At 48.4% G+C, this 27,304-nt stretch overlaps 1 protein-coding gene across 4 annotated transcripts in view; it reads left to right on the forward strand.

The window, feature by feature from the left end:
* The window catches only part of Pole (polymerase (DNA directed), epsilon, catalytic subunit), a 44,534-nt gene that overhangs the window by 361 nt on the left and 16,869 nt on the right, over window positions 1-27,304 (forward strand). For 3 of the 4 annotated variants that reach the window (XM_013503642.1, XM_013503643.1, XM_005402950.2), the window contains exons 2-29: window positions 4,479-4,620; window positions 5,043-5,123; window positions 5,522-5,566; window positions 5,690-5,782; window positions 6,073-6,227; window positions 8,572-8,713; window positions 8,817-8,897; window positions 9,812-9,919; window positions 10,235-10,345; window positions 10,558-10,643; window positions 11,043-11,162; window positions 11,936-12,068; window positions 12,276-12,389; window positions 12,643-12,855; window positions 13,096-13,203; window positions 13,360-13,488; window positions 13,585-13,687; window positions 13,774-13,920; window positions 14,238-14,383; window positions 15,870-16,018; window positions 17,098-17,190; window positions 17,338-17,482; window positions 19,001-19,158; window positions 19,505-19,700; window positions 20,991-21,205; window positions 23,447-23,549; window positions 23,944-24,024; window positions 24,114-24,236. In XM_013503642.1, the coding sequence (XP_013359096.1) occupies window positions 4,479-4,620; window positions 5,043-5,123; window positions 5,522-5,566; window positions 5,690-5,782; window positions 6,073-6,227; window positions 8,572-8,713; window positions 8,817-8,897; window positions 9,812-9,919; window positions 10,235-10,345; window positions 10,558-10,643; window positions 11,043-11,162; window positions 11,936-12,068; window positions 12,276-12,389; window positions 12,643-12,855; window positions 13,096-13,203; window positions 13,360-13,488; window positions 13,585-13,687; window positions 13,774-13,920; window positions 14,238-14,383; window positions 15,870-16,018; window positions 17,098-17,190; window positions 17,338-17,482; window positions 19,001-19,158; window positions 19,505-19,700; window positions 20,991-21,205; window positions 23,447-23,549; window positions 23,944-24,024; window positions 24,114-24,236 (3,520 nt within the window). Of the gene's footprint in view, window positions 1-4,478; window positions 4,621-5,042; window positions 5,124-5,521; window positions 5,567-5,689; window positions 5,783-6,072; window positions 6,228-8,571; window positions 8,714-8,816; window positions 8,898-9,811; window positions 9,920-10,234; window positions 10,346-10,552; window positions 10,644-11,042; window positions 11,163-11,935; window positions 12,069-12,275; window positions 12,390-12,642; window positions 12,856-13,095; window positions 13,204-13,359; window positions 13,489-13,584; window positions 13,688-13,773; window positions 13,921-14,237; window positions 14,384-15,869; window positions 16,019-17,097; window positions 17,191-17,337; window positions 17,483-19,000; window positions 19,159-19,504; window positions 19,701-20,990; window positions 21,206-23,446; window positions 23,550-23,943; window positions 24,025-24,113; window positions 24,237-27,304 lie in introns of those variants that run through there. The other variant, XM_005402952.1, reaches the window with a different exon arrangement.

The following is a 27,304-nucleotide window of genomic DNA, read 5'->3' on the forward strand; positions in this document are numbered from 1 at the left end:
GGCTGGGCGGCTGCGCCCGGGGGGCCGGGCTGTCCGCCGCCCTCCGTCCGCTCTGTGGAAGGGGACCCGGTGGGCCTTTCCGTAGGGATTGTCGCGAAGATCGAATGAGAGTCTGGGGAGTGCTGGGACAGCGTCTGTGATGATAAGCAACTAGTGAACGGCGTTAGCTCGCGACTACGCCCATGTTCTCCAGATTTCGTACTATTACTGGATAAAAAGTGCGACGCACACCTTAGACATGGGCGCCGTTAACCAGCCCGCCACAGTGGTTATAGTCTTCTGTAGGAAGGAAGGATCTTAACCCTGGAATATGGCCATTCTTCAGGTGGAGGTGACCCATGGAATACCTTCACGCCAAGGAAGGGTTTTTCTTAAGAAGCAATCCTGTTTCTACTTCTGTTTATAAATTAACAACTGGTGAGGCTAAGTTATGGTAGCGAAGGACATAAATTTTTCAGAGACTTGGTTAAAATCATTTTTAAATTCTTTTACTGATCCTACTTTGGACATATAGCTTATGTGGATGGCTTTCCTTTTTAATTTCTTATAAACACGTGTTGGACATCCATGCATAGAATGGTTATTTTCTGCACATCTCTTTTCTTGCCATAAATTAGTTGAAGTAGAATTGCAGGGTGCAATGATACAGCAATATTTTATAAACACATTATGAAGACACCTAACACTGTCCACTGCAGGAGCCACCCTACACACTGCTTTGGGGTATGACAAGTAAAAGAAAAAAGATTTTTAAGCAAGGAGGACCACAGGACTCCCATCTCAAAAGGGCAAGAGCCCTGGAAGTTTAGAAAGTCCCATTTGTATTAGTAAAACAAGGCAATGTAGCACTCAAACAATCTAATCACATAGTCCAGGCTTCCGCAGTCCACTGCAGTATGCTCATGTAGTTTCATCAATAACTGGTACTGGTAGCCAGGCATGGTGGCACATGCCTGTAATCCTAGCACTTGGGAGGCTGAGGCAGGAGGATTGCTGGGAGCTTGGCTACATAGTGAGTTCAAGGCCAGCCTGAACTGCATAGTGAAACCCTGTCTCAAAAAAGACTCCTCCAAAAGAAACACCAAAAACCACACCCAGGATTTGGAGGCAGAATTATTTAACGTCAGAAGGGCACTGACTAGGAATCAATTGTTCCTCAAAATGTCAGGCCTTGATCTCGGGGGTCTAGGACTTACATGGGATAAGCAAGCAAGAAGTACAGAGGCAGAATGGCTTGTGAATTGGGGATTGGTTCTTACAATATGCATCATATTGACCAGTTTATGCATCACAGTGACCAGCCCTTTCTAAGAAACAAAAGTAAGGGGAGCTGTAACCAACTGGAACTATTACCTGGGCAACTAACAAACTGAAGTATGCTGGTTGGGGGGTGCACCTTCTGTTACACTGTGCCTGGGCATAGTGGTGCATGCCTGTAATCCCAGCACTGGGGAGGCTGAGGCAGAAGATTACCACGAGTTCGAGGACAGCCTCGACTACAGAGTGAGATCCTGTCTCAAAAAACAAAAACATTGGGGCTGGGGATTTAGCTCAGCGGCACAGCGCCTGCCTGGCAAGTGCAAGGTTGTGAGTTTGATTCCTGGTACCAGAAGAAAAACAAAAAACAAAAACAAAAACAAAAACGTATAACTGGTACTCTAGGCTGAGTGTAGTGCCTCATTCCTGTAGGTCTAGTGGTAGGGAGACCAAGGGAGGAGAATTCAAGGCCAGCCCAGGATACTAGCGAGTTTAAGAGCACTTGGACTACATGCTGAGACCAGGTTGCAAACATCCACGCTGTAGCAAACGCCACAGAAGGGAGCTAGCTAGAATCATATCCGCGGAGGGGTGGAGTGATAAAAGGAGTGATACCTGTGAGTAGTTGGGGAGGAAAGGCCTTTTCATGCTTGGATTCCTGTGGAACAACCCGCCTTACCCTGTCTGGAAGAACACATGGAACATGCCCAGGAGTGTGGGCCTAGAGGAGCCAGGCCTAAGTGTCTGGGTTTTCCTGCCTGGGCAAGGCCAAGAAGCAGATGTAGGAAGTGTGCTCACTTCTGCATGGGGACTATGTATTTACTATCTCCTACCTGAACGTCAGCCTCTCCATATCTGTATTTGCCCCTACCCCAGTACTGGGCATTGAACCCAGGCCTTCACACTGAGCTTTTTATTTTTTTTTTTTTTTTTGGAAAGCCACACTGGGCTCAAACTTGTGATTCTCCTTCCTCCTGCCTCCTGTTTCAGCCTCTAAGAGTGCTGGGATTATTCACTTACATCACCACTCCAGGCTCTGCTCATTGGTTTCTAAAGTAGCTCATTTGTTTCCATTAAGACAAGGCACATTTTTGAGGACTGAAGAACATAGTTGGCTTAGGAACTAAATAGGCCTTCTGACCAAAGGCATGAAGGGCCTAGAGTCTCAGAACTGTGGTTCAAAGAAGAAACTAGGGTTTTTAAAAGGAAAGAGGAAATGCTAGTGAACTGCAGGATTGCTCTGTTTTGAAGATAGGTAAACTAATTATACTGTGCCATCCAGGTGGGATCAGTCTGTGACATTAAAGATTATGAACAATTTGGCAAAATCAGAGCCCTGGAATCAACAAGTTTGATAGTTCTTGTGGTAGAGAGTCTTCATCAGGCACTGAATTTAGTTAAGATTATACTAAAATCTGTAAGAAGTGTTGTTATGAGATCAGAACTAGAGGGGTTGAGAAATTCTGAGGGTTGAGGAGTGACGTTCTCTCTCCATTGGCAGAGCCCCTCACAGGACAGTGTATCCCCATTTGTCAGTGCTTGGTTGTACTGGGTTCTAGACCCAGGGACTTCAGAAGTGTATGATACCCTTTAACCTCAAGTTTCTTTGGCTGCAGCAGGTATTGGTATAACCTGAATCAGTTTGTATGCAATTCATAAAGAGGGGGCTGATGCCAGCTGTAGAGGTTGTATTGCTTTATCTGTACATTTTCCCCCAGCAAGAAGAACTGCAACAGAGCAGTAAAGTGTCATCTTTTGTAAGAAAGGAAAGTTCTTAGGTGGAGTCTTGCACAAAAGTGCATCTTGCTGGCTCTATCGTAAGAAATGTAATGTGAGCCCTTGGACCTCCTGTTAGGGGCTCACCTTTGGCCTGGCGTGGTTCTCAGCCCATGGCTGGTTACTCTTCTGGCCTCTGCATCTTTGTTGTCTCAACAGTCATATGTCAGCATCTCTACTCTCTTGTTTTCGTGCACTTAAAAAGAAATACTGTATAATTTTGAGGTAGTTAGAGATTTTTTTACACTTGTCAGAAGTAGTAGAGATCCATATCCCCATGGTGATAATTTGTGCATAATGAGAGTTCAGTGTCATGGCCAGGAAATTGCCCTTGATCAGGTTGTACCTTCCCTCCCTGTGTTTGTGTTTGCATCTTTATCGCTTGTGCACTTGTGTAACTGCCAACAGTCAGTTGCAGGACAGACTGTCACACAGTCCTTGCTTTTTATAGCCACAGTCCTTCTACCTTCTCCTACTCCTGGGGAGGTAACTTTCTCTGTGTCTGTAATTCTATTTTCAAAAATACAATATAAATTGAGCTGTGAAGTATGTAATGAGAGGGTTTGTTCTGTTTTCAAAAATACAGTATAAATTGAGCTGTGACGTACATAATGAGAGGATTTGCTCTTTTCAGAGTAATTCCCTTGAAATCTGAGTTGTGCTTATTGTTATTACTGAGTAGAGTTTGTATATGAATAAACTACAATTAACTTTGTTGTTGAAGAGTATCTTATATTGTTTGTGGGCTTTGGCTTTTTTTTTTCCTTTCCATTTTTTTAAGACAGGGTCTGTGTATTCGAGGCAGACCTTGAACTCACTCTGTAGCTCAAGCTCACCTTGAATTCACAGAGATCTTCCTACCTCAGGCTCCCAAATGGTAGGGTTGCAGGCATGTGGTACCATACCCTGCTAGGGTCTGGCTGTTATAAATAAAGGTGCTATGAATATCCACATGCCGACTTTTGTGTGAGCATGAGTTTTCTTTTTTCTGGGATAAATGCCCAGAAATGCAGTGTTGGATTTTGCATATTTTTAGCATCCCATGAGATATGGTTGCTGATTGGTTAATGTTCTAGTTACAAAGTCAAACAATTTTTGTTGTTGTTGTTGTTTTTTTTGTTTTGTTTTTGTTTTTGTTTTTCTCCGGTACCAGGAACCGAACTCACGACCTTGCGCTTGCCAGGCAGGCGCTTTGCCGCTGAGCTAAATCCCCAGCCCCAAAGTCAAACAATTTTTGAGAAGCCTACCCTAGCTTTACTTTTCCTATAGATCCTATTATGTGTTAGGGTTTGGGCCAATCTTGAGGTTTTTAAGGACTGTGTATGCTGTGATGTATCAGAAACACTGGCACTAGGGTTAAGGTACACTTGCCACTGGCACTAGGGTTAAGGTTGTGGGTTGGTAGTGTCATGGGTGGTGAACCTGGGTTCCCCATTTTCCCTCAGCGATGACGGCCCATCTTCCTCAATCTCGGCACTCAAGCGCCTGGAGCGGAGTCAGTGGACAGATAAAATGGACATGAGGTTTGGTTTTGAGAGGCTGAAGGAGCCTGGTGAGAAGACCGGCTGGCTCATCAACATGCACCCTGTAAGCACCTGTCCTCGCTCAGCCCTGTCCTCTGCTCTGTGCAGCGTCTGCACTCCTTCCTGTAACACTGTCCTTATTTGAAGAGTGGTGACAGGTGATGGTGCACATGGACGATCTGGGTCTTCATAGCCCTCCTTCTTTGCTCTTTAACATTACTGAGGGCCATGATGGAAAGACTAAGGTGAGGGTCATCTCTGTGAGCCATCTAAATAAATAAAGCTTCCGGGGATCTTGAAGGAGAAATTCAGAGAAGTCCCTGTTGGGAGCTGTTATGACACAGGACTTGTGAGTGAAGTGGTCAGGGTAGGGTGAAGAGCTAGGTTGGAGGGTTGTTGCAGTGCTCAATGTCCCAAGACTAGCTGTCCACGGTTCCTAGGTATGTGGAGAATTGTCCCTGTCAATGTTGCCTGGTTCTCTTGCAGACTGAGATTTTGGATGAAGATAAACGCTTAGTCAGTGCTGTAGATTACTACTTTATTCAAGATGATGGCAGCAGATTTAAGGTAAGCCACTGATCCTAAGAGTAAAACCCACTTCTGAGGAGCAGTTGTTGGAAATCGTGGGCCTTCTGTTAGCTCCGAAGCCATTAGGGAGGGCGTGGGAGGCTCCTGTTTTGCATTTGCCCGTAACCTGTGAGGAGCAGAGCCCAGGAGAGCCACCTTAGTCCCTTGAAGGTGTCCTGAGAGAGGTCAGCTCAGAAAGTTGAGCAGAGTTGCCCCATTGGCTCTTGCTGAAGATGCGCACAGATCCACACTTCCCCAGTGCTTCTCTCTTAAGAGCCGTCCAGGTCCAGAGTTCCATGGATGCAGGCTACCCATGGACTACATCTGCAAATAATCTGTCTTTGCTCTTTTTTGTCTTTCTTCTTTCTCATCATCCCTGGATGGCGTGGTTTTTGCAGGTGGCCTTGCCCTTCAAGCCATATTTCTACATTGCAACCAGAAAGGTATGTCTCTTTCATAGAGCCAAGTCTGACGACCTGGGCCTAGTTCTGTGGTGGGCATCACATAGGCAAGAAAGAAAGTAGTTCTTAGTAACTGGAAGTCTTTTTATTTTGATTCTGATTTAGGGTTGTGAGCGGGAAGTTTCATCTTTTGTCTCCAAGAAGTTTCAGGGTAAAATTGCAAAAGTAGAGACTGTGCCCAAGGAGGATCTGGACTTGGTGAGTCTTCTTGGGCCCTGGGACAGGGAGGCTGGTGTGCACATTGCCTGAGATTGGAAGAGGGAGATGTTTACTAGGTGGGGATCTGGTGATGGGGAGGCTGGTTGTTCCTGGAGCTCTCCTCCAGGAACTCTGGTGGCATTGGTTGGTGACAATTGGTTGGACAGGATGCATTGATGCCACTGCTCTGAGGTGTGTGTATGTTTACCTGCGAATTTTTACTCTCTTGTTTGCTTTCACTACGTTGTCCTGTCTATCAAACTCATGATCATGGCCTCTCTACTTTACAGCCAAATCACTTAGTAGGTCTGAAGCGAAATTACATCAAACTGTCCTTCCACACTGTGGAGGACCTTGTCAAGGTGAGGAAGGAGATTTCCCCTGCTGTGAAGAAGAACTGGCAGCAGGACCATGCCAATGATGCATACACATCTATGCTGTCCAGGTAAACTCCTTCTTGGGAGTCCATCCAGCATGGAAGGATGGATAGGAGGTGGGGAGACGGTAGTGAGTGGCCTCGGTCATTGTTCTGTCCCATGTGGAAATGTTTGAGCAGTTGGGTAAAGTTGCCCAGTAGCTTCCTATTTAACTGTTTCTCCTTCTATATGTAGGGAGATTGGCTCATGGCTCTAAAATTGTGTTGCTATTTTATTTTATTTTATTTTTGAGACAGGGTCTGGCTATGTCGTTCAGGCTGGTTTTGAATTCACTATATAGCCCAGCCTGGCCTCAACTTGCGGTAATTCTCTCCCCTCAGCCTCCTGAGTGCTGAGATTACACTTGTGCACCACCACACCCAACTGAGTTGCCTTTAATGTGGACATTTTGGAGAGCTCTCATCCAGCACTCTAATAAGTTGTTTTATGTAGCATGTCTTCCCCAGAGAAATTTGGGTATGATACAGAGTTTAGGTACAGAACACCAGGCACTATTAACCAAATGTTGAGGTGTCCACAGTAACAGGAAGCAGTTTAGTCGCACAGGCAGTGGCTGCAGGAAGCCAGCATCAGGGAGGTGTGTGTTAGAGGTTTAATGGCTTCATGTGGATGTTGACTGCAGCATGCACTTCAGACACCTGAGGTCTGTAGAAATCAGAGCCTGTGGTCTCCACAGAAGCACTGCCTATCTTATTTGCCACACCTGCTAAACTGGCCCCCAATTACCCAGCACATGACTGTGCTAGGAAGAGCAAAGTTCCAGGGGAAGAAGTTTTCTCAGAAACCTGGTGGAATGCTGTCGTCCTGACAAACGGCCTGCCTGGCCATATGCTTTCCAGACCACATGGTGCTGGCTGTGGAGGACCCCACTGCCTCGTCACCCACTACCTCACTGCATAGCTCCAAAACCAGAGTAAGGCTGCAGAGGACTCGTTAGCTTTTTAGCAAAAGACCTTTGAATTTTCATTTTTCATTGTTTCTCACTCAGATGGTCGGCTTAACATTTTTGCAAAAAAAGATATGAAGACAGTATTTTGGTTTATGAGGTGTATATGGCCTGTCCACTGTGAGAGCAGTTTGACTGGTAAAGCCATTGTTTAAAGAAGTGGCACTGTGCTCTGCATTTGGACTCCTCGTTCCCTGCGGCTTGGGCTAGAGGCTGCACACAGACTCATTCATGGACCTGTGTGAGGCTCTTGGGGCGGAGGCTGTGTTCTTAAGCATGGAGTGCAAAGGCCTGTTGATTTGGATGAGACTGAAGACAGAAGTCAAGGCCAGGCCCATGAAATGAGAAGGCAGTCACCTTGGGCCTTTTTCCATGTTAAAGTAAAATGTGAATAAAAATTATTTGCAGCCTGTCTGTATTCATGGGGCAATTTATTTCAGAGGATTATTTGCCTTGTCCTAGATTTTTAATGGAATTTTGTGTGTAATTGTCCTGAATTCTACTCTGTGTAGGGTTGCGTAGAGACTGGTGTCTTTTTGATACAGCCAAGCCACAGATTCTCCTGTGTATTTTAAAAATGTCATGGCTTAAAATTATGATTCATTTTGACTAGAATAAATACATGAATAAAAATAATAGGAAATATGAGCTTAAGACTAGCAAGCTCTGAGTAGTTCAGTTGCAGTGACTTCAGAAAAACTAACCACATTCTCCCAACAAAGAAATTTCTGCAGTTCCTCCTCAACCTCCCCATCAGTTACTTTTCTGAGTATTAGAAGGTGTGGCCTGAGCCATCTGTGAGATGGATTGTCTGCTCTTTTACTCTTAGTAGTCTTTTTGGTGTTCATCCTTAGTGGGCTAATAATGACCATTCTGGTGACAGATATCCGCCTGAGTGTAAGACTACTGCAGAATTTGTTGGCATTTGCTAGTCACTTCACTGTGTGCCAAGCTGAGGCCTCATTTAGCCCTCACTGCCTGTGTGGGGTAGGCTGGTTGTTCTCTCCCTCGTTTCCTTGATGAAGAAGCAGATTCTACAGGGTGGGCCCTGTCTGTCTGCCCAGCAGACACTGCACAGGGGCTGTGAGGAGGCAGAATCTGTTCTCCTTGGCCCCGCATGGTTCAGCCTCCTGAGTAGCAAAGAGGATGTGGTGGGAATGGCCATGTTTGTGGTCTTTCCTGGCTGGTGGCAGTGAGTGTGACGTATACCACGTACAGTGGACACATCTCAAGCACACACTGAATTTTCTTGACTCCGTGGCCTGCTGATCAGGGAGCACCCTTGAGGCACTGCCCTGGTCATCACAGCCACCTCAGTTTGGCCTTGTGTTTACTGCATGTGGTCTTCACGTCCCCATCCCCTGACAGTGTAGTTGAGTTAGCTATACTTTCTGTGTATTGCCTAGTGTTCTGCAAGGAGGCAGTGTAATCACCGATGAAGAGGAAACATCCAAGAAGATAGCTGACCAGTTGGACAACATAGTGGACATGCGCGAGTACGACGTCCCCTACCACATCCGCCTCTCCATTGACCTCAAGATCCATGTGGTGAGGGAATCTCCTACCAGCCAGGAGATGATACATTTAAATTCACAGAGAAATAGATGTCTGGATATAGATGTCTTCAGTTAATGCACTGCATGTCCCACAGGCTCACTGGTACAGCGTCAGATACCGAGGAAATGCTTTTCCCGTAGAAATCACCCGCCAAGATGATCTCGTTGAACGACCTGTAAGTAATGCTTGTGTTTCCTCCATCCTATAAGTTCACCTTGTTTTCTGGAGAGGTCAGGATCAGTGCTGAGGGGAGAATCTGATTCAAGGGTTTTCTTGCTTTAATCTCAAATATTTTCTAAAAAGAATTATAGAATTAGAATTTTTCTCATGAGTTTCTGAACTAAGAGATAATTCTGTTTCACACCTGTGTTACCATGTGACATCAGTGTTTGAACCAGGTGGATTTGAACCTTTGAGGTGATGCTGTGACTTCCACTTGGGCAGTTGGTAGTGGAGGGAGTGATGAAAATGGATTTATACCTGGAAGGCCTGGGCTCAGGTGTGGCTTTGTGATCCTGGGAAAGTCCTGATACTCAGTTTTCTCATTCCCAAGGTATGTCACCTGTGCCATAGGGCTGTAAAGGTCAAAATGAGGCAGTCATGTTAAGGAGCCTCGAGACTGGTGTTCTGTAAGGTGCCCTCCAGCAGCTTTGGCCTTTGTTTCATGTGTTTGAGTTTTCACCCCATCAGTGAGCTATGGTATTCTGAAGATGGGTCAGTCCATCAAGACACTTCTCAGCTCTGCTGGAGCCTTTCAGCAATTGCTTTTTGCAAACAGAGATGGGGCAGACAAGTTGTAGGATTCCGAAGAAGTGTTCAAACCTTGGCTTTTTTTTCCCCAGTACTTGGGCGTTCTACTACTGTACCACATCCCAGCCCTTCTTTATTTTATTTATTTAATTTTTTATTTAACTTAAATTTAATTTAATTTTATTTTATGACAAGGTCTTCCTAAGTTGCCTGGGCTATATTTGAACATGGGATCCTCCTGTCCTTGCCTCCCAGTAGCTGGGATTGCAGATGTCTGCCACCACTCCTGGCCCCTGGCTTGTTTTGTTGTAGATTCAGGATATATTTTTGTCCCTCCAGGACCCTGTGGTTTTGGCATTTGATATTGAGACAACCAAACTGCCCCTTAAATTTCCTGATGCAGAGACGGACCAGATTATGATGATTTCCTACATGATTGATGGCCAGGTGAGCAGAATACCTTCTGGGAAGTCATTTCCCTGGGATGGGGCCTTGTATTGTCCCTGTACCCGAGCAGTATGTGCTGAGGGAACAGTGTGTAAATAGAGTCCAGGAACGTGAACAACGAATTGTTCTGACGGTAGCCACACCCCTCCCTCCTAACAAGTCTGGGACACCTGGGGCTGTGGGCACATGTGAGATGTGTTAAATTGCTGCAGAGCTCTTCATGATGAGAGCTGCTGGGTTGTTGTTAGGTGGCATGTTAAGATGTTCCCAGTGTTGCTGTGTCTGATTTGTGTGACTGCTAATGACCTTCTCCAGGGCTACCTCATCACTAACAGGGAGATTGTTTCAGAAGAGATCGAGGACTTTGAGTTCACCCCCAAGCCAGAATATGAGGGACCCTTCTGTGTCTTCAATGAACCAGATGAGGTAACTTCCCCTTGACCTGGAGAAGGTGGAAAGAAGCAGCATGCTGACCTCTTAGAGGCATCGTTGAATAAGGGCTGCAGCTTCCAGGTTCCAGGCGAGACAGTGTGGGCTGACCTTTGGGCTGGCACCAGCTCTTTGTGAGTTTGGGGGATGCTTGAAAGTAGCTGGAGGCAGAGAAGTGATGCACTAACTGCTTGGTTTGTCAAGCTTAGGTCCATCTGATCCAGAGATGGTTTGAGCACATCCAGGAGACCAAACCCACCATCATGGTGACCTACAACGGGGATTTTTTTGACTGGTGAGGCTCATGCCCTATTTGTGGGTAACTAGAAAATGTAGGGGAGGGAGGTGGAGGAGAGCTCTGTCTCATAGCCATCAGCCATCAGTGCATTTTCCTCTGGTATGGAGGAGGTTGGTATGGAGGTTCCAGTTTACTCTGGGATCTCCTGGGAGCCATCTTCATTGCATCTGAGGGAAGGACAAAGGAAGGAGAAGCAGAGACTGACCTGAAGCATGACTGCTCAGGTGCCCAGCTACTCAGAAGGCTGAGGGAGGAGGATGGCAAGTTTGAGCCTACCCTGGGCAGTTTAGTGACTTAGTGAGACTCTGTGTCAAGATAAAAACGGGGCTGTGGACCCTGGGTTCATTCCCTGGTACTAACAAAAAAGCAAGACTAACCTGTCCCCTTTATCCTCAGGCCATTTGTGGAGGCCAGGGCCGCAGTGCATGGCCTGAGCATGTACCAGGAGATAGGCTTCCAGAAGGACAGCCAGGGCGAGTACAAAGCACCACACTGCATCCACATGGACTGCCTCAGGTGGGTGCCTGACCTGTGTGTGAGTTCTGAGACCTTGTGACGACAGGTCATCCACGGTCAGTTGGGGAGGACAGCAGCCTCTGAGAAGCAGCTTGGCCCCAACATAGCCTGTCCAGCTCTGCGGGCCTGGGGTAAGCTGGCTTTGACTTCTTGTCCTGTCAGCTACCACATGATGAGCATCCAGAAGGAGACTGGTGAGATGAGATCCGCAGTATAAGTGATCGCAGACAAACTGGGGCCTGCTGCAGGCCGGACAGCAAAGTATCAGTGGCTCAGAGGGGCACAAGGCTGTGGAGTTGGGGCTTAGCAGGCCCAGAATTGGAGGACAGGTGTGGATGTGCAAATGCAGAGAGGCTGGAGGGACAGCTTCCAGCTGGTCTGGAGATTGGCTCCACCAGCTGCCACAGGTGGTGTGGGGATGTCAGCAGCCTGTGCATCTGTTTGCCTTTGGCATTTCAGCGCTGGGCGGGGGACAGTGGAAGGAGGGAGGAAAGACGCTCCGTGGGGTACAGGGGCACAGGAAAGAGGCCTTTTCATTTCTCTGATGAAAGGCGGAGTTTTTGCTGAGGTAGGAGGTAGGTGGAGGCCTGAGAACACCCTGGCATTTCCTCATATCTTGGGGTCTGTCTGTGAGAGGAGCTCCAGGTGGAGCAATCTGTGAACCCTACAGCGGAGTCTCAGGTGCTTTCAGGGCCCAGCACCTCTCTGTGTCATGGCACTTTGCCAGCATTCATTTTAGTCATCTCTGGTGTTTATTGTTCTTCCCTTCCCAGGTGGGTGAAACGGGACAGCTATCTCCCTGTGGGTAGTCATAACCTCAAGGCAGCTGCCAAAGCCAAGCTTGGCTATGACCCTGTGGAGCTAGACCCGGAGGACATGTGCCGGATGGCCACCGAGCAGCCCCAGGCATGTGAGCCATGTCCCTACTCTCCATGCAGTCTGAAGGTCCTGTGGGGTCCCACGGAGAAGCAAAGCGCCTGGCCTCATGTGCCAGCTGATTACATTTCCCCTGGGTACCTGCTGACTACTGTGGGCTCAGCCCCTTGCTGAACTTCCTGGCCTCCCGCCGTGTGGACTTTGGGTGCTGATGCCGAGGTCTGGTTCTTTCCATAGACCCTGGCCACATACTCGGTGTCAGATGCGGTTGCCACTTACTATCTGTACATGAAGTATGTCCACCCATTCATCTTCGCCTTGTGCACCATCATCCCCATGGAGCCTGATGAGGTCAGCACTTTCTGCTTCTGTCAGGCCCTGCGTTCTCAGCACACTGCTGCTCAGAGCTGGAGGGTCCTGGAGGCTGGTGGTGAAGGTGATGTAGCACTTTGGTATGTGATGTCGCTGATGTCTTTCAGCAAGCTTGGGGCTTTGCTGTGCCAGGGCCACATCCAGGCACCTTTCTGGTAGGACCTGCTCTCAACCAGGAATTGAGGTAGAGGCTGAGGGGCGGGTGCACGACCGGACATGATGTCTCCTGCAGGTACTGCGGAAAGGCTCTGGCACACTGTGTGAGGCCTTGCTGATGGTGCAGGCTTTCCATGCCAACATCATCTTCCCCAACAAGCAAGAACAAGAGTTCAACAAGCTGACAGATGATGGCCACATGCTGGACGCTGAGACCTACGTGGGGGGCCATGTGGAGGCACTGGAGTCTGGCGTGTTTCGCAGTGACATCCCCTGTCGGTTTAGGATGGTGCGCTTCCAGGGTCTCCCTGGGTGTCCCCTTATTCTGTTCTTGCCTATGGTCTGTGGCCCAGGCCCTGCCCTGGGCTCCTGGGCTCCTACGTCCTCAGTGTTCTCTGTCTCGACCTGCCCTCTGTGTGGGTCACACCAGGCTCTGCCTTGGCTCCTGGCTACAACATCTCACCTGAGGCAGGTCAGTGTAAATGTGGTTTCTTTCTGACTTGTGTTCTCTTGCGTCAACTTGCCCTAGAATCCTGCTGCCTTTGACTTCCTGCTGCAGCGGGTTGAGAAGACCATGCGCCATGCCATTGAGGAGGAAGAGAAGGTGCCGGTGGAGCAGGCCACCAACTTCCAAGAGGTGAGTGCCCAGAAGCAGGGGTGGGCTCTGCTTGCTCTTCAAGGTCTTGAGGTATGGTGGCTGCCCTGCCATCGCTGGGCCCTTGTTACTGTTGTGGTAACTGCCCAGTGGTCTAGGTCTTCCAGGCCACCAGTGTCCCTTCCCCTTTCTCTGCAGGTGTGTGAGCAGATTAAGACGAAGCTCACCTCCTTGAAGGATGTTCCTAACCGAATTGAATGTCCTCTTATCTACCACCTGGACGTGGGAGCCATGTACCCCAACATCATCCTGACGAATCGCCTGCAGGTGCGGCTGTTCTTTTCACAGCAGAGTGAGTTGTCTGCAGACCCTGCTGCTTCCTGGGTCTCACTCCCCTCCTCTGCTTTCTGTCCCTTTCCTCAGCCCTCTGCCATGGTGGATGAGGCCACCTGTGCGGCCTGTGACTTCAACAGACCTGGGGCAAACTGCCAGAGAAAGATGGCCTGGCAGTGGAGGGGCGAGTTCAGTGAGTGTTGGGCACAGAGGAGCCTAGGCGGGATGGGGTCCCAGGCAGTGTCTCTGATTGAACCTGTCACGTGGTTTCCTTCCCAGTGCCAGCCAGTCGCAGTGAGTACCATCGGATCCAGCATCAACTGGAATCAGAGAAGTTCCCCCCGCTGTTCCCAGAGGGGCCGCCAAGGGCCTTCCACGAGCTGTCCCGAGAGGAGCAGGCCAAATATGAGAAGCGGAGGCTGGCAGGTGTGCACCTGGGTGGTGGTTTTGCAGACCGCAGCTCCTTCCTGCCCACAGGCACTGGCATGTGGAAGCGCGAGTTCCCTGTGGGTCTTCCCTCCTCTCCCCTTGAGGTGCTTGGAAACCACTTTCTGTGGTCTTGGTGTCTTCATCTGCTCACACCCAGGGTCACACCGTTTGCTGTGATGAACTTGCAGCCTACTGGGGTTTTCTGTTCCTTGGTGTTAATTTAGAAAACCAGGCTCCTCTGTCCCTGCATCACAGCTTGCTCCTCCTTGCCGGGAAGGTCTCTCATTGCTGCCTTATCACTTAACTGTGCTTAGATTACTGCCGCAAAGCCTACAAGAAGATCCACATCACCAAGGTGGAGGAACGCCTCACGACCATCTGCCAGCGGGAGAATTCCTTCTACGTGGACACAGTGCGCGCCTTCCGGGACAGGCGCTATGAGTTCAAGGGGCTGCACAAGGTGAGGCCGACTGGGCCTGAGAGGCAGCCCTGGCAAGACTGAAGTGAGGGCCTGTGCTCGGCTGTGTCTAGACGATTCAGCTGCCCACTGGCATACGTTGTTTTGGCTCCTCTGAGCTGGCACAGGGACTCAGACAGTAAATGTGGGTGGACAAGGCAGTAGGCAACATCCATCCTGGCTGGAGACTGGGAAGTAGCCTGGAAGTTGTTCCTGAAGCAATTATAGAGAGCAGTGGTCTGCAGACTGCAGTGGGCCAGTTCCTGCAACCCAGTGTCCCGCGAGTCTTGACAGTTGTGGGAAGTGAGTGGTTCTGACAAACTGCCTTCACATGCAGGAATAACTAGCCTTTTGGCTTGCTAACCTCTGATTTAGAGCGCTTCTGGTGGTAACAAGGAAACTATGTGACAACTCTGTTGCATCAGGAGCTAATAGTTTGTTAAGTCTAACCAAATGGTTTCTTCTGCAAAACTTGCCTTGCCACTGCTCAGCCTGGAAAGGACCCTGCTGGGGTCCCCTCATATCCTGTGCTGCACTGATGTCACTGTATCACTGCTCTTACCAACTTTCTCTCAGTGGCAAGGTGTTTGTAACATTAAATTTAATATTTTAAAGGTATAGTTCAGCAGACATGGTGGCACAGGCCTGTAATCCTAGCATTTGGGAGGCTGAGGCAGGAGGATTGCTGCGAGTTCAGGGCCAACTCAAACAACATAGTTCAAGGGCAACCTGGACTGTACAGTGAGACCCTGTCCCAAAAACAGTACAGTTCTGTGGTTTTAAGAATATTCATGTTGTTGTGCAGTGGTCACTACCTTCTCCAAAAATCTTCATCTTCTCAGAATGAAACTCTCCCCAGCTCCAGTTCGGCCCCTCTAGGTGCCTCAGAGAGGAGGAATCTTGGTGATTGGCCTTTTCACTTGGCATAATGGGTGTTTCCACAGTTCCTCCATGCATGGTGCTTGTCAGTGTGATTGAACCATTAAGGCTTTGCTACACCTGTGTGTCCCTTCCTCCATCGGTGGACCTTTCTACTCTTGGCTGCTACACATAATTTGTGAACTCTGCATCATGGCTACAGAGACCATCCTCATCCTGAAAGTGTGGGGGATGTCTGCAGGCCTGGGGTCCCACTGCTGCTGATTTCAAATGGATCTGTGGAGAGACAGATGGGCACACACACACATGTAGAGAGGGAGGGTGAGGAAAGTGGAGGGGGAAGAGGGGCAGTACAGTAAAGGAGATGTGGCTAGATGGTGACAAGAGTGTATTTTCTTTGTTATCACTTTCCTTTTTTTTTTTTTTTTTTTTTCTGGGAATCGAACTCAGGACTTGCACTTGCCTGGCAGGTGCTTATGCCACTGAACTATATCCCCAGCCGTGTTGTCACTTTCTTTTCCATGTTTTCTATCACATGTTGGAAACAGGCTGTTGACTTGTAGGTTGTGAGGGGGAGAACCTGGCAGTGCTCAGACTGATATGGTTCCAGGTGTGGAAGAAGAAGCTCTCAGCAGCTGTGGAGGTGGGAGATGCGGCCGAGGTGAAGCGCTGCAGGAACATGGAGGTCCTGTATGATTCGCTGCAGCTGGCCCACAAGTGCATTCTCAATTCTTTCTACGGCTATGTCATGCGAAAGGGGTATGGCCCATAGGAAGTGCAGGGGAAGCGGGGGTGGGGGTGCAGGTCCAGAGTCCTGGCACCCACAGGCTTGGTGTGGGTGGGCATACGGGGTGCTTCTAGCTCAGGGAGTATTGGGTGGGACTGGGAGCCCAAGGACAGTGGGGGCCATACAGGCTGGAGGGCTGGGTTTCCAGAGAGAGGTGTGCTGTTGGACGTCCTGGTCTGAGCATTCAGGGCTGGAAGTACAATCTGATCCATTTCAGTATGTTGATGTCACTCAGTGTGGCATCACTGAGTGATGGGTATGGGAAGGGTCTGGATGGTTGCTAAGCAATAGCATACATATTAGGGGTGGTCAGAGGAGTGACCAGCATGGGGCATGGAGCCAGCTGATGTACAGGGGTTTGAAGGTGGGTGGAAACTGTTCCCAAGAAGAGAGTAGGAAGCAGGATAGGGTGGTGAGGCTGAGCTGTGCTGCTTGGGCTGAACTGGTCAGGGCCTCAGGGAAGGTGGGTCGGTGGTTGAGGTGAGGCCTGGCCTCTATGGGTTGGAGCTGGAGGGTGCAGGGACCATTAGCTGCAGCTCTGGAGAGAGGGGAAGGAGGACTCTGGGATTGGTCTGAGGGTGGGTTGTGTTTGTCTTCAATTTCTAGTGAGACAGAACCATGTTAAATGTGCTAGGCAGTGGGTAGGCAGGGGGTAGAGAGGCTCCGGGAGAGGAGGGCAAAGCCTGGAGCAGAGAGTCAGGTGGCCTGGAAGGAGGCAGAGGCATCTGCCTCTCACTGAGGCCAGAGTTGCGGGTGGGCCTTGGGCTGAGGTATAAAGAATTAGGAGGCAGGGACCTGAGGTGGCTGGGGGTGGCGTTAGGGCACTGCTGAGGCTGCAGTGGATAGCTGATGCCATGGCAGCTTTCCTGAGCCATGTGACTTCCTGAAGTGGGGCTTCAGTGCAGAACCAGAGTCTGCCTTAGCTCTGTGCTCTCCAAGCATCTTAGCCATTCCATTGTCCCTCCTGGGTGTCCCTCCTTCCATCCCCAATTCGCTGTGGAGGGAGCTATGCATCAGCTCACCCACCACAGGCTGCAACTGCTCCTCCCAGGGCTCGCTGGTACTCCATGGAGATGGCTGGCATTGTCTGCTTCACGGGCGCCAACATCATCACCCAGGCACGGGAGCTGATCGAGCAGATCGGGTGAGTGTGGCTGGGAGAGCAGCCACGGGAGGAGCAGGGGCTGGGAAGATGGAGCCAGTGTGGGGTTCTCCAGGGATGTCATACTTGGTGCTTGAGAGCATGAATCCATGGTCCAGTGTCTGAGGCCTGACTCCTCTTCCTCTGAAGGAGGCCCTTAGAACTGGACACAGATGGAATATGGTGTGTCCTGCCAAATAGCTTCCCAGAAAATTTCGTCATTAAGACAACCAACTTGAAGAAGCCCAAGCTGACCATCTCCTACCCTGGGGCCATGTTGAACATCATGGTCAAGGTGAGTCTAGGCTGCTAGCAAGGGTGAGCCTGGTCCAGGGCAGAGCCTCCACCACCTTTCTAATCCCAGCCTTGTCCCTCAGTCATCCGTATTGTCTCCCTGTCACCTGAGGGCCTGGGTCAGACTGCTGTACCTAGAAGTTCCTTCTCCTTCAGCGTAGCAGCTACTTTTTGCTTTTATTTTGAAATAATTTTAAACTTGTGAAAAACTACAATAGTGCAGAGAACTTCTGAATCCTTCAGCCTGCTTTCCCTAACATGAACGTGCACACAAACCATGGTACAGTCTTCAGGATGAAGAATCCACAGTTGTGACTAACATATCACTGCCCTCCCTCTGTGTCTTCTCCAGCTGAGACAGTGCCTTGGTCATTCCTCATCAGGCATGTTGTCAACTGCCCTTGATCAGACGTTATTGACTGTTTCTGTCACAAGGCTGAGGTTATTTAGGTTTACTTGGAGTCAGCACCCACTGTGTCCATGGTATCCTGTCAAGCCTGTGTGTCCTGCCGATTGGTGGGTGAAGGTGCCTTCTGCACCTGCCAGACCTCCGTGAGGTTCCAGTTGCCCCTTGCACACACTGTTCTCTGCCCAGTGGTTGCATGCATGGACAGAGGTCCAGCCTCTGTCCTGGAGGAAGGAGTCGGAGCACATGGGCGTATGTGGGCCACAGTGCTATGGAGGACATACGTTGAGTTCTGCAAACATTCAGTTGCTCCTAACTTGACCCTGTGATGGTGGATCACCTGCAGCCACTGTCTCTAGTTTTGTTCATGACAGTTTGCTGTTTCTCCATCCCTTCTACTCTTTTTTTTCCTTTCTTTTTTGCAGTGCTGGGGCTTGAACCTAGGGCCTTGCACATGCCAGGAAAGTGCTGTACCACTGAGCTTCATCCCCAAGCCTTATTTTTTTGAGACAGGGCCTTACTAAGTTACCGAAGCTGGGCTCAATCTTGGGATCCTCCTGCCTTAGTCTCCCAGGTAACTGGGATTACAGGTGTGCAGAGGAGTCGTCACCATTTTTTCCCATTATTCCCTTGTATGTTGATTGGCTCCTCTATTCGCATCTGCATGGATTGTGAGTATTTATTATATCTGGTTTATAATATAGCTCTATCCTCATGTATTACATTGTTCACTTTGTTCCCCATTGGCCTCTGGTGTCTTTCTATTTTGTGCATTTGTTTGGGAATACTTTCCTGCTTTCTAGTTGTGTGTGACACCCCAGCATTATGTGTATTTGCCTTGCTCAGGTCCTGAAGTTGGGTGATTTGGAGCTGCTCTCCCCACCCAAAATCCTGGCTACCCCTGGTGTGATTTTTTTTTTGTGTGCAGCACTTTTGCTTTTCCCAGAAGGTTGTACACATGGACTCTTACAATATGCAGCCTGTGCTTGCCTGCTGGGTTGTATCTGATGTGGGGGAGACTCTGCCAGTAGGCAGCCCAGTTCTAAGGGCTGTTGGGTGGTTCCCAGTGTGAGCCTGTGTGAACGAAGCTGCCCCTTCTCTCTCATTTTTCAGGAAGGCTTCACCAATGATCAGTACCAGGAGCTGGCTGAGCCATCCTCACTCACCTATGTCACCCGCTCAGAGAATAGCATCTTTTTTGAGGTTGATGGACCCTACCTTGCCATGATCCTTCCAGCCTCCAAGGAAGAAGGCAAGAAACTGAAGAAGAGGTAGGGATCACACAACCTGTGTCTTGCAGAGGGTGTCATTGCCATGAATCAAACCTAACAGCCCAGCAGGAGGAGGCACCCAGAACCAGGATTTTCAGACCTTTTTTGTTTCATTTTACTGACCCAGTTTGGAAGACACTCTGGACACCCACATGCCTGATACATTCTGGTTCTGTGGGCAGCAGGCCCTCCAATCATTTTGGTCTTATGAATCATCAGTCCGAGGGCAGTGATGTTTGCTGCCTGGTGGGTGATGGGTGGTTAGACGGGAAATGAGAAGGCAGACACGAGACTAGGCAACCAGCTCTACTGGGCTCTGAGTCCCCGTGGTGCCACCTTCCCACAGATATGCGGTGTTCAATGAAGATGGCTCCCTGGCTGAGTTGAAGGGCTTTGAAGTCAAACGCCGAGGGGAGCTGCAGCTGATTAAAATCTTCCAGTCCTCTGTGTTTGAGGCCTTCCTCAAAGGCAGCACGCTGGAGGAGGTGTATGGCTCTGTAGCAAAGGTGGCCGACTACTGGCTGGATGTGTTGTACAGCAAGGTAAGGCCACCACTCACCTGGTTCTGAGGGATGGAGCCTCCTGTAGGAAAGACGTGTATGTCCAGTGCTCTTGGAGGGCAAGAGACAGATGGGATCCCAGAAAATGTTTCTTAAAGAAAATAAATGTTTCTTAAAATAACATGAAGAAAATGTTTCTTAAAATAACATGATGAGAAAAGGAATCACCAGAAAAATTATCAGAGATCACATCAACTATGATTTTTAAATTTTTGCAAACAATAAATGCTTACCTAGTTTGTGTGTGTGTTGGGGTGGTACTAGGTTCTGAACCCAGGGACTTGTGCATGCTAGGCAAGCACTCTAACACTGAGCTACACTCCCAGCCCATTGTATTTATTTTGAGACAGAGTCTTGCTAAGTTGCCTAGGCTAGACTCAAAACTGTGATCTTTCTGCCTTAGAATCCTGCGTAGCTAGAATTACAGGCACTCATCTTTATACCTGGCTGCACACATAACTTTTATAACTTATCCCCAGTGCCACAAAAAAAAAGAAAAAGAAAGAGATGATGGTGACAGATACCCTTGCTCAGTACATCTTGTTCTTCCTGTGCTGCTGTCTCGCATATACCCATCAGCCCGCATGTCTCTGTCTGCTGCCATGGCCCACTGCCATGCACTGGCATGTAGTCCCAGAGTTCTGCTGTCACAGTTCGTGGTGTGGGGACTTGGGATACACACACCCTTTCCCTCTCTTGTGCTATCTTCTATCATAGGCTTTGGGGGTAAAAGGAATGCCAGAATATTTTGGAACATTTTCCTGGCTTGCTTTTCTTTGTGGGCTTGCGTTGCTCAGGGTATCTTCTTGCTCTGTAGACAGCTGACCATACATGAACATGAGCCCAGAGTGACACAGCTTGCCCGTGGGTGGGGCAGGAGCTGGAGGAGGCAGGCAGGAAGCATGTGGAGGACCCACAGACCCCGTGGGTTCCAGGGCTCCCCTACGGCTAGTCTACTTCCTCTGGCTCCTCTTGCACCACCTTCCTCTTCCTGCACGACAGATATCACCTTGCCATCCTTGGCATGGCAGTGCCTGCCCTCTCTGCAGCCTCGGTGCTCATTGCTCCTGTGCTTACAGTTTACACACAGTGTAATGATCTAAGGCTGAGGCTTGGTGTGCCTTCTTCATGTAGTCATATAATATGAGCTCCCACCCTTGGCTTCTCCAGCTAGAGCTTTGTGTGGTCCTGCAGGAGCAGAGTCCCAGGTGAGCTTAGGCTCTGGCACCTCAGCATCTGAGCCTGGGTTTTAGTCATTGCTTCTTCTTCCAGGCAGCTAACATGCCCGATTCTGAGTTATTTGAGCTGATCTCTGAGAACCGTTCCATGTCTCGGAAGTTAGAAGACTATGGGGAGCAAAAGTCCACATCCATCAGCACAGCAAAGCGCCTGGCCGAGTTCCTGGGAGATCAGATGGTCAAGGATGCAGGGCTGAGCTGCCGCTACATCATCTCGCGCAAGCCTGAGGGCTCACCTGTCACTGAGAGGTAAGGGTTTGGAGAGCAAGATGCTGGCTCACCCCAGAAGGGGGAATGCCTGAGGAAGAACGTGGGATGGTTTTATTGAAGAAGGCAGAGCTCTGGGCCCTGGATCCAGTGCCAGGAATGCCTCACTGGGGTCCATGTAGGCACTGAAGAGGACGTGGCAAACCCAGAGAACATGAGCTTGCGAGGATCAGCCTCTCACTATCCTGGGGGTAGATGTGTGTGTTCTGGAGCCCAGTGATCATGCCATCACTAGGCCAGGTTCCAGTTGGACTAGGGTGCAGGTCCCTCATCCCAAGGTGATGCTGCTACTGCCTCAGTGGGAGTGGTCCTGTGATAAGCCATACAAAGTGCTCTGGCATCTGAGCAGCACCTTTTGATGCTAGTGTCACCTCTTTCAGTCCCCTCTGCTGGTGAGGAGAAGGTGTCTTCTAGCTCTTGCAGCACATTAAGGGCAATAGCAAAAGATTCTATTGGATCAGGAGCTTCTGCTCCCACCAGAACACTGCAGGGAACAGTGGCTGGAGCTGTGCAGGGACGGGGCATGAGATGGGATGCCATGACTTTTGTGGGTGGTGTGCAGAATAAAGAAAGGGCTTGATTTTGATGTAGTAGTGGTCGAATTTCCCACCCTGGGGAATTAGAACCAGCAGTAGTGACAGGAGGACATAGGTCCCTTCCAGAAGAACTAGAAGCCATTCAGGCCTCATTGGAGTCTCTGACGCTTCCTAAGGTGACCTAGATCCTCTCATGGAGAGGTGAGTCTGCCCCTCCTCTGGAGTCTGTGTGGCCTGTGACTGAAGGAACATGGTAAGGGTTTTAGACTTCAAGCTGGGCAACAGAGGCCATCTGGAACAAGAGGGCCTGTGTGGAAGGAGCCCATTAGCAGCCCCTGTAGCTATGTGAATGACCATACAGATGAGGCCATGTGGGTGACACTCATGAGCACATCCACAGAGGGCCAGGTGGCCTGATAACATTGGTGACACTCATCTACCTGGAGACACATAGGGAAGAGAAAATAGCATGTGTTTCTGTCAAAAATTCCCATGGTGGCATATACCTGTAATCCCAGCACTGGGGAGGCTGAGGTTAGAGGATGGCCTTGAGTCTGAGGCCAACCTGGACTACATAGCAAGACCCTGTCACGAAAAACAAAAATAAAACCAACCAACAACAACAAAAATCCCAGTCATAACAAAAGAAACCTGAAACAAAGCATGAAGTAGAGTTCCTATAAACCAGTGAGAAGAGCAACCCCAAGGGAAAAGTGTATACTGGATTGGAATGGCACTTCACAGTGAGGAGTTGACCGCTGACACATGCAGACTCCAGCACCCTGCAGGTGTGGCTTTGCCAGCATCAGCAGGGCTGGAGGTAGATGCTGAGAACAGTATTTGTTGAGCAGGTAGATTTTCACTCTGCGTGGTGCTGGGAGAGTGGTCATCACTGTCACTTGGAGTGGAGTCTGACAGGATGGAACTAGAGGCCACAGGGTACCTCTGAGCTGTGCTTTGGAGGCCTTGTGTGCACATTGCACATGTTTGGCACCAGATTGAGAATTGTGTAAATGTCCACCATGCATGAATGGGTAAATCGGTGTGTTTGGGGATGAAAATACTGTGCAGGAGCTGAACAACCTTAACTTCAGCTGCAGGCAACAGCACTGGAAAGCTCAGGTCAGCACTGAGCCTGTCACCCACTAAAACAGAAAACCCAGAAGCTGCCCTACTTCATGGCCGTATGCAAACGGGAGCAGCATAAATGCACACATGGGACTGAGAAATGCCACCACAGGGCGTGACCTTGCTCATCTCCATTTCCTCATACAGAGCTGCTCAATGCATGGTGTTGCTGTGCTCTCTCTGGGCTTCTTTATAACATTCCACAGAAGTGTCTTGTTCAGTAAGAGATCAGTATTACTGAGAGTTGCTGTTTTGCTGGTGACATGACGACTGGCTTCTTGTTTCTAGAATTGGCCCAGGTGGTGTGCTTCACCCAATGATGAGCTTTCTGCATGTTCCCTTGCACGCAAGGACTTAAGGGTGTTGGTGGGCATGCTGGGGGTGTCTGTCAGTGTAATGGAGAATTACTTGGTGACTGGGTATTGTTAACATCATATATTAGATATTGTACCAAATAACATTTTTAAAAATGTAAGTTACAGACTGGGTTACAAATCATTTCTACATATTTAGTAAAAATTGTGATTTCACTGTGAATTTCCCTTCTCTCCTCACTCAGGGCCATCCCACTTGCCATTTTCCAAGCAGAGCCTACTGTAAGGAAGCACTTTCTCCGGAAATGGCTTAAGAGCTCGACCCTTCAGGACTTTGATATTCGGACAGTGAGTGCCAGTGGTTTCTACTCTTAGAAGTTGAGGAAGAAAGATAGTTAGATTATACCTGACCTGGGGCATCTGTCTTGTCTGGAGTCTTCACCCTAGCTTCCTCTGTTTTGAGGTATGATGGTGAGGAAGCAGAATGCTGGCAGCACAGCTGGAAATGCTGAGTATCAGGGAGGCCTTTGGGCTATTTTCCTGGGCAGAGGGCTAGGGACATGGCCAGCCCCCTGCAAGCTGTGATCTTACGGGAGGTGATTAATCTCTCTGCCAGGTTTCCTCCTGTCTGTGGGCAACTGGCATCATGCAGTTTCTAGAGGATTCAGTGAGACAGCATTTAGCACAGTGCTGGGTGTGGCATATCTATCACTGTTTCTCACTGTGTGTTCTGCACATGCAGATTCTGGACTGGGACTACTACATAGAACGCCTGGGGAGCGCCATCCAGAAGATCATCACTATCCCCGCAGCTCTGCAGCAGGTGAGGCAGGAGCCAGTGGGCAGGCCTAGCAGGCTGGGACCCGCAAAGGTAGACAGAGGTCCTCCCTGATTGGTGTGGTCTTTGTGCAGGTGAAGAACCCAGTGCCACGTGTCAGACACCCGGACTGGCTACACAAAAAGCTACTGGAGAAGAGTGATGTTTACAAGCAGAAGAAGATCAGTGAGCTTTTTGTCCTTGAGGGCAAGAGACAGGTAACCAGCTAGGCCAAGAACATAGGGTACCCAGATCCTCAGGCTGCTGTTGTAATGTTGTGATGCTGCCCTAAAAATGTACGCTTCGGTATTTCAGTGCCCTTCATTTACTCTTGTATAATAGAAAACAAATTGCAAATTTAAGTGAAGGTAAAGAATTATCTGTGTGTGTGGAAACTGAACTCAGGGGCTTAGCGTTGAGCTACATCCTCAGCACTTTTTTATTTTAGGACAGGGTCTTGCCAAACTAAGTTGCTTAGCCTAGGCTTGAACCTGGAATCCTCCTGCCTCTGCTTCCCAGAGTGCTGGGATCACTGGTATGCACAACCACACCCATCTTAAAGCATTATCTTATATGCTATATTGAAGTATACAATTAGACTCTGACTTGGAGTGAATCACTGTACCTGTTGCCTCGGTTTTCTCAATATAGATGAAAATCGATTTGTACAATGAAAGGGAGAGTTAAAATCAGAAGAGCAAAGAGATTTTCAAGTGTTAAAAAATATTTTAAAAGTGAGCCATAAACCAACCAGTATAGAAATACACCTGATCTACAAAAGTCTCAGATTGTCTTTTAAAGAGTTAACCATCTCTTACTTATAAGAGCTGTACCTAAAAAGGGCACAGTAAAAGGATGAAGATACACGATAAATACATGTATACATATATATGGAGAGAGAAAGAAAGAGAGAAAATGAGAGGGACAGAGCAAGTAAATGTTCATGAAAAGACAATAGATGTGGCTATATCAGTGCCAGACAAAATAATCTTTAAGCCAAAAAAATTACCAGGCATAGGAGTGATTATTGATTAATGCTGGAAATTATTCACTGGGCATGCATAATTCTAACGGTGTAGCTTCAGATTTAATAAATGTAAAACTGACATTCAGTCAGTCTAGGAGAGTTTAACCTAACTCCTTGAAACTGATACATTGAGTGACCAGAAATTAATAAAAATTAGTAGGGTTGAAATGATAGATTTAAGTAGATTTAGTAACTAGTTAGACTTAGCAAACAAATAGACTCTGACACTCAGTAATTAGAGAATAAAGAAGAAGAAAAGATACAGTAGCTCATTTGGTAACCTTGGTAGAGCTTGTCAGGTTGATAACAAAATTGCTGACAGTATATGAAAGGAAGTTTTAGGCCATTTTCACTTGATCCAGCAGTAGATGGAAGAATACTAACCCCTAAGTTCTGTACATTAGAGGAACAATAACATTCTGACCAAGTTGGAATGATGACAGGACTGGCAAACTTTAGTAATCTGTTGATTTACTTATTCTTGGGAGAAGTATTAATTTGATTCTTCATTAAGGGAGAAGGCTCATAGGAGCATCTCAGATGCAGAGACATTTGATGAACGTGTGTTCAGGATAAAACTTCAAATAATCAGAATCAAAAGAGATGATGTGTTTTTAGTCTGAGAGCACTTCTCACAACACTATGGCAGAAAATAGAGCATTGCGGTAAGGGGCGAAGAGTGCTTGCTGTCTGCCATTTTTCTCAAGTGTTTGGAGGTTCTCACCACATAAAACAAGGATTAAGGAGCTTTGGAAGAGGGTTTTGTTTTCTGTTTGTGTGACATGGGAGGTTGAACCCAGAAGAACTGAGTTATATCCTCTTTTTGGAGTTTTGTTGTTTTTGTTTGGTTTCATTTTTGTTTTGGGGGTTGGTTTTTTTTTTGGTGAGACAGTCTTATTAAGTTGTCTAAGCTGGCCTCAAACTTGTGATCCTCCTCTGTCGGCCTCCCAAGTAGCTGAGATTACAGACGTGCACCACCACACCTGGCTACAAATTAAGTCTTAAAAATTGAAAAGGAAACATGAAACTCATTATTTGCAGATAATGTGAGTTATTAATACAAAAGGTAAGGAACCAGCCCTATGTGGTGGTGCATGCCTGTAATCCCAACTATTCAGAAGGCTATGGCAGAAGGATCTCTGCACGTCAAGACCAGAACTACCTATTGAGACCCTGTCTCAAAAAACAAAAGAAGCATAAAAGTCACCAATTTATAATTTCAAGAAGATACTTGAAATGTACAGAAGTAGAAATAGTCCACAAGTATATACAGGTAGTCTATTGCTGTACAGCAAGTGACCCCAAAGCATAACAACTTCAGTGCACACGTGTTGCAGACCACACTCTGAAGGTCAGACATCCAGACACAGCACACCTGGGTCCTCGATTAGGGCCTCACAGGCTCTCATCAGGGTGTTAGCTGGGACCATGGCCTCTCCTGAACACTCAGCTGGGAAAGGCTGCTTTGCTGTCCCTCTCGTGGTAGTCAGAGGCCATTTTCAGTTGCAGCGCTGAGGTGCTGTGCATGGGACGGCTTGTGGTATGGCAGCTGGCACCCTCTGAGCAAGCACTGTTGATCAGGGAGATGTATCTTTTGCAGAAAGAAAGGGGACCAAGAGATCGAAGTGGGGATGGAAACAAGAATTGAGATGTGTTGTGTACATGAGTCAAGTCCCCATGAGGGATAGAATCATGTACAGCAAACATAGGGCAATAAAAATTGGGGAAAAGCAGGTCAGGCATGAACACAAGGAGGCCGGGCCACTGTGCATTCGCTGTGCAAGGTGCTGGACCTCACTGCTAGTTAGCTGGGTGCAGTGTGCAGTGTTTGGTCACATCAGAGAACGAGAGGGCGACATCAGGTGTTAGAACTTGGGGGAGGGAGCGAAAGCAGTGTGCAGAGATGGGCACAGAGCTATGGTCTGCAGCTTTGGAGAGTGGAGACAAGCAGCTCTCCATCTAGAAAGTGATGGACGGTGGCTGCTGTTTGTACGAGGAATGTTCTATAGCAGTTAGATACAGCTGAGCAATCCCTGGGTATTAGTATGATGTGTGCTGTTCCTTAGCACTCGACTGCTTTGTGACTTGATGAATTTGGTACTCGATGGATTTTGACACAAAATTTTTGTCGCAGTATTCATCATGTGTTTGGTACTTGACACGTGCACTGGAACTTGTCAGTGTCAATTGCCTCAAGACTGACTACCCAGTCCAGGCAAAGCCCTTTGGTACTTGGCATTTGGGTATTCGTTGCGCCTC

Source organism: Chinchilla lanigera, unplaced genomic scaffold (assembly GCF_000276665.1).
Source record: "Chinchilla lanigera isolate Chin_1 unplaced genomic scaffold, ChiLan1.0 scaffold00081, whole genome shotgun sequence".
Lineage (NCBI taxonomy): Eukaryota > Metazoa > Chordata > Mammalia > Rodentia > Chinchillidae > Chinchilla > Chinchilla lanigera.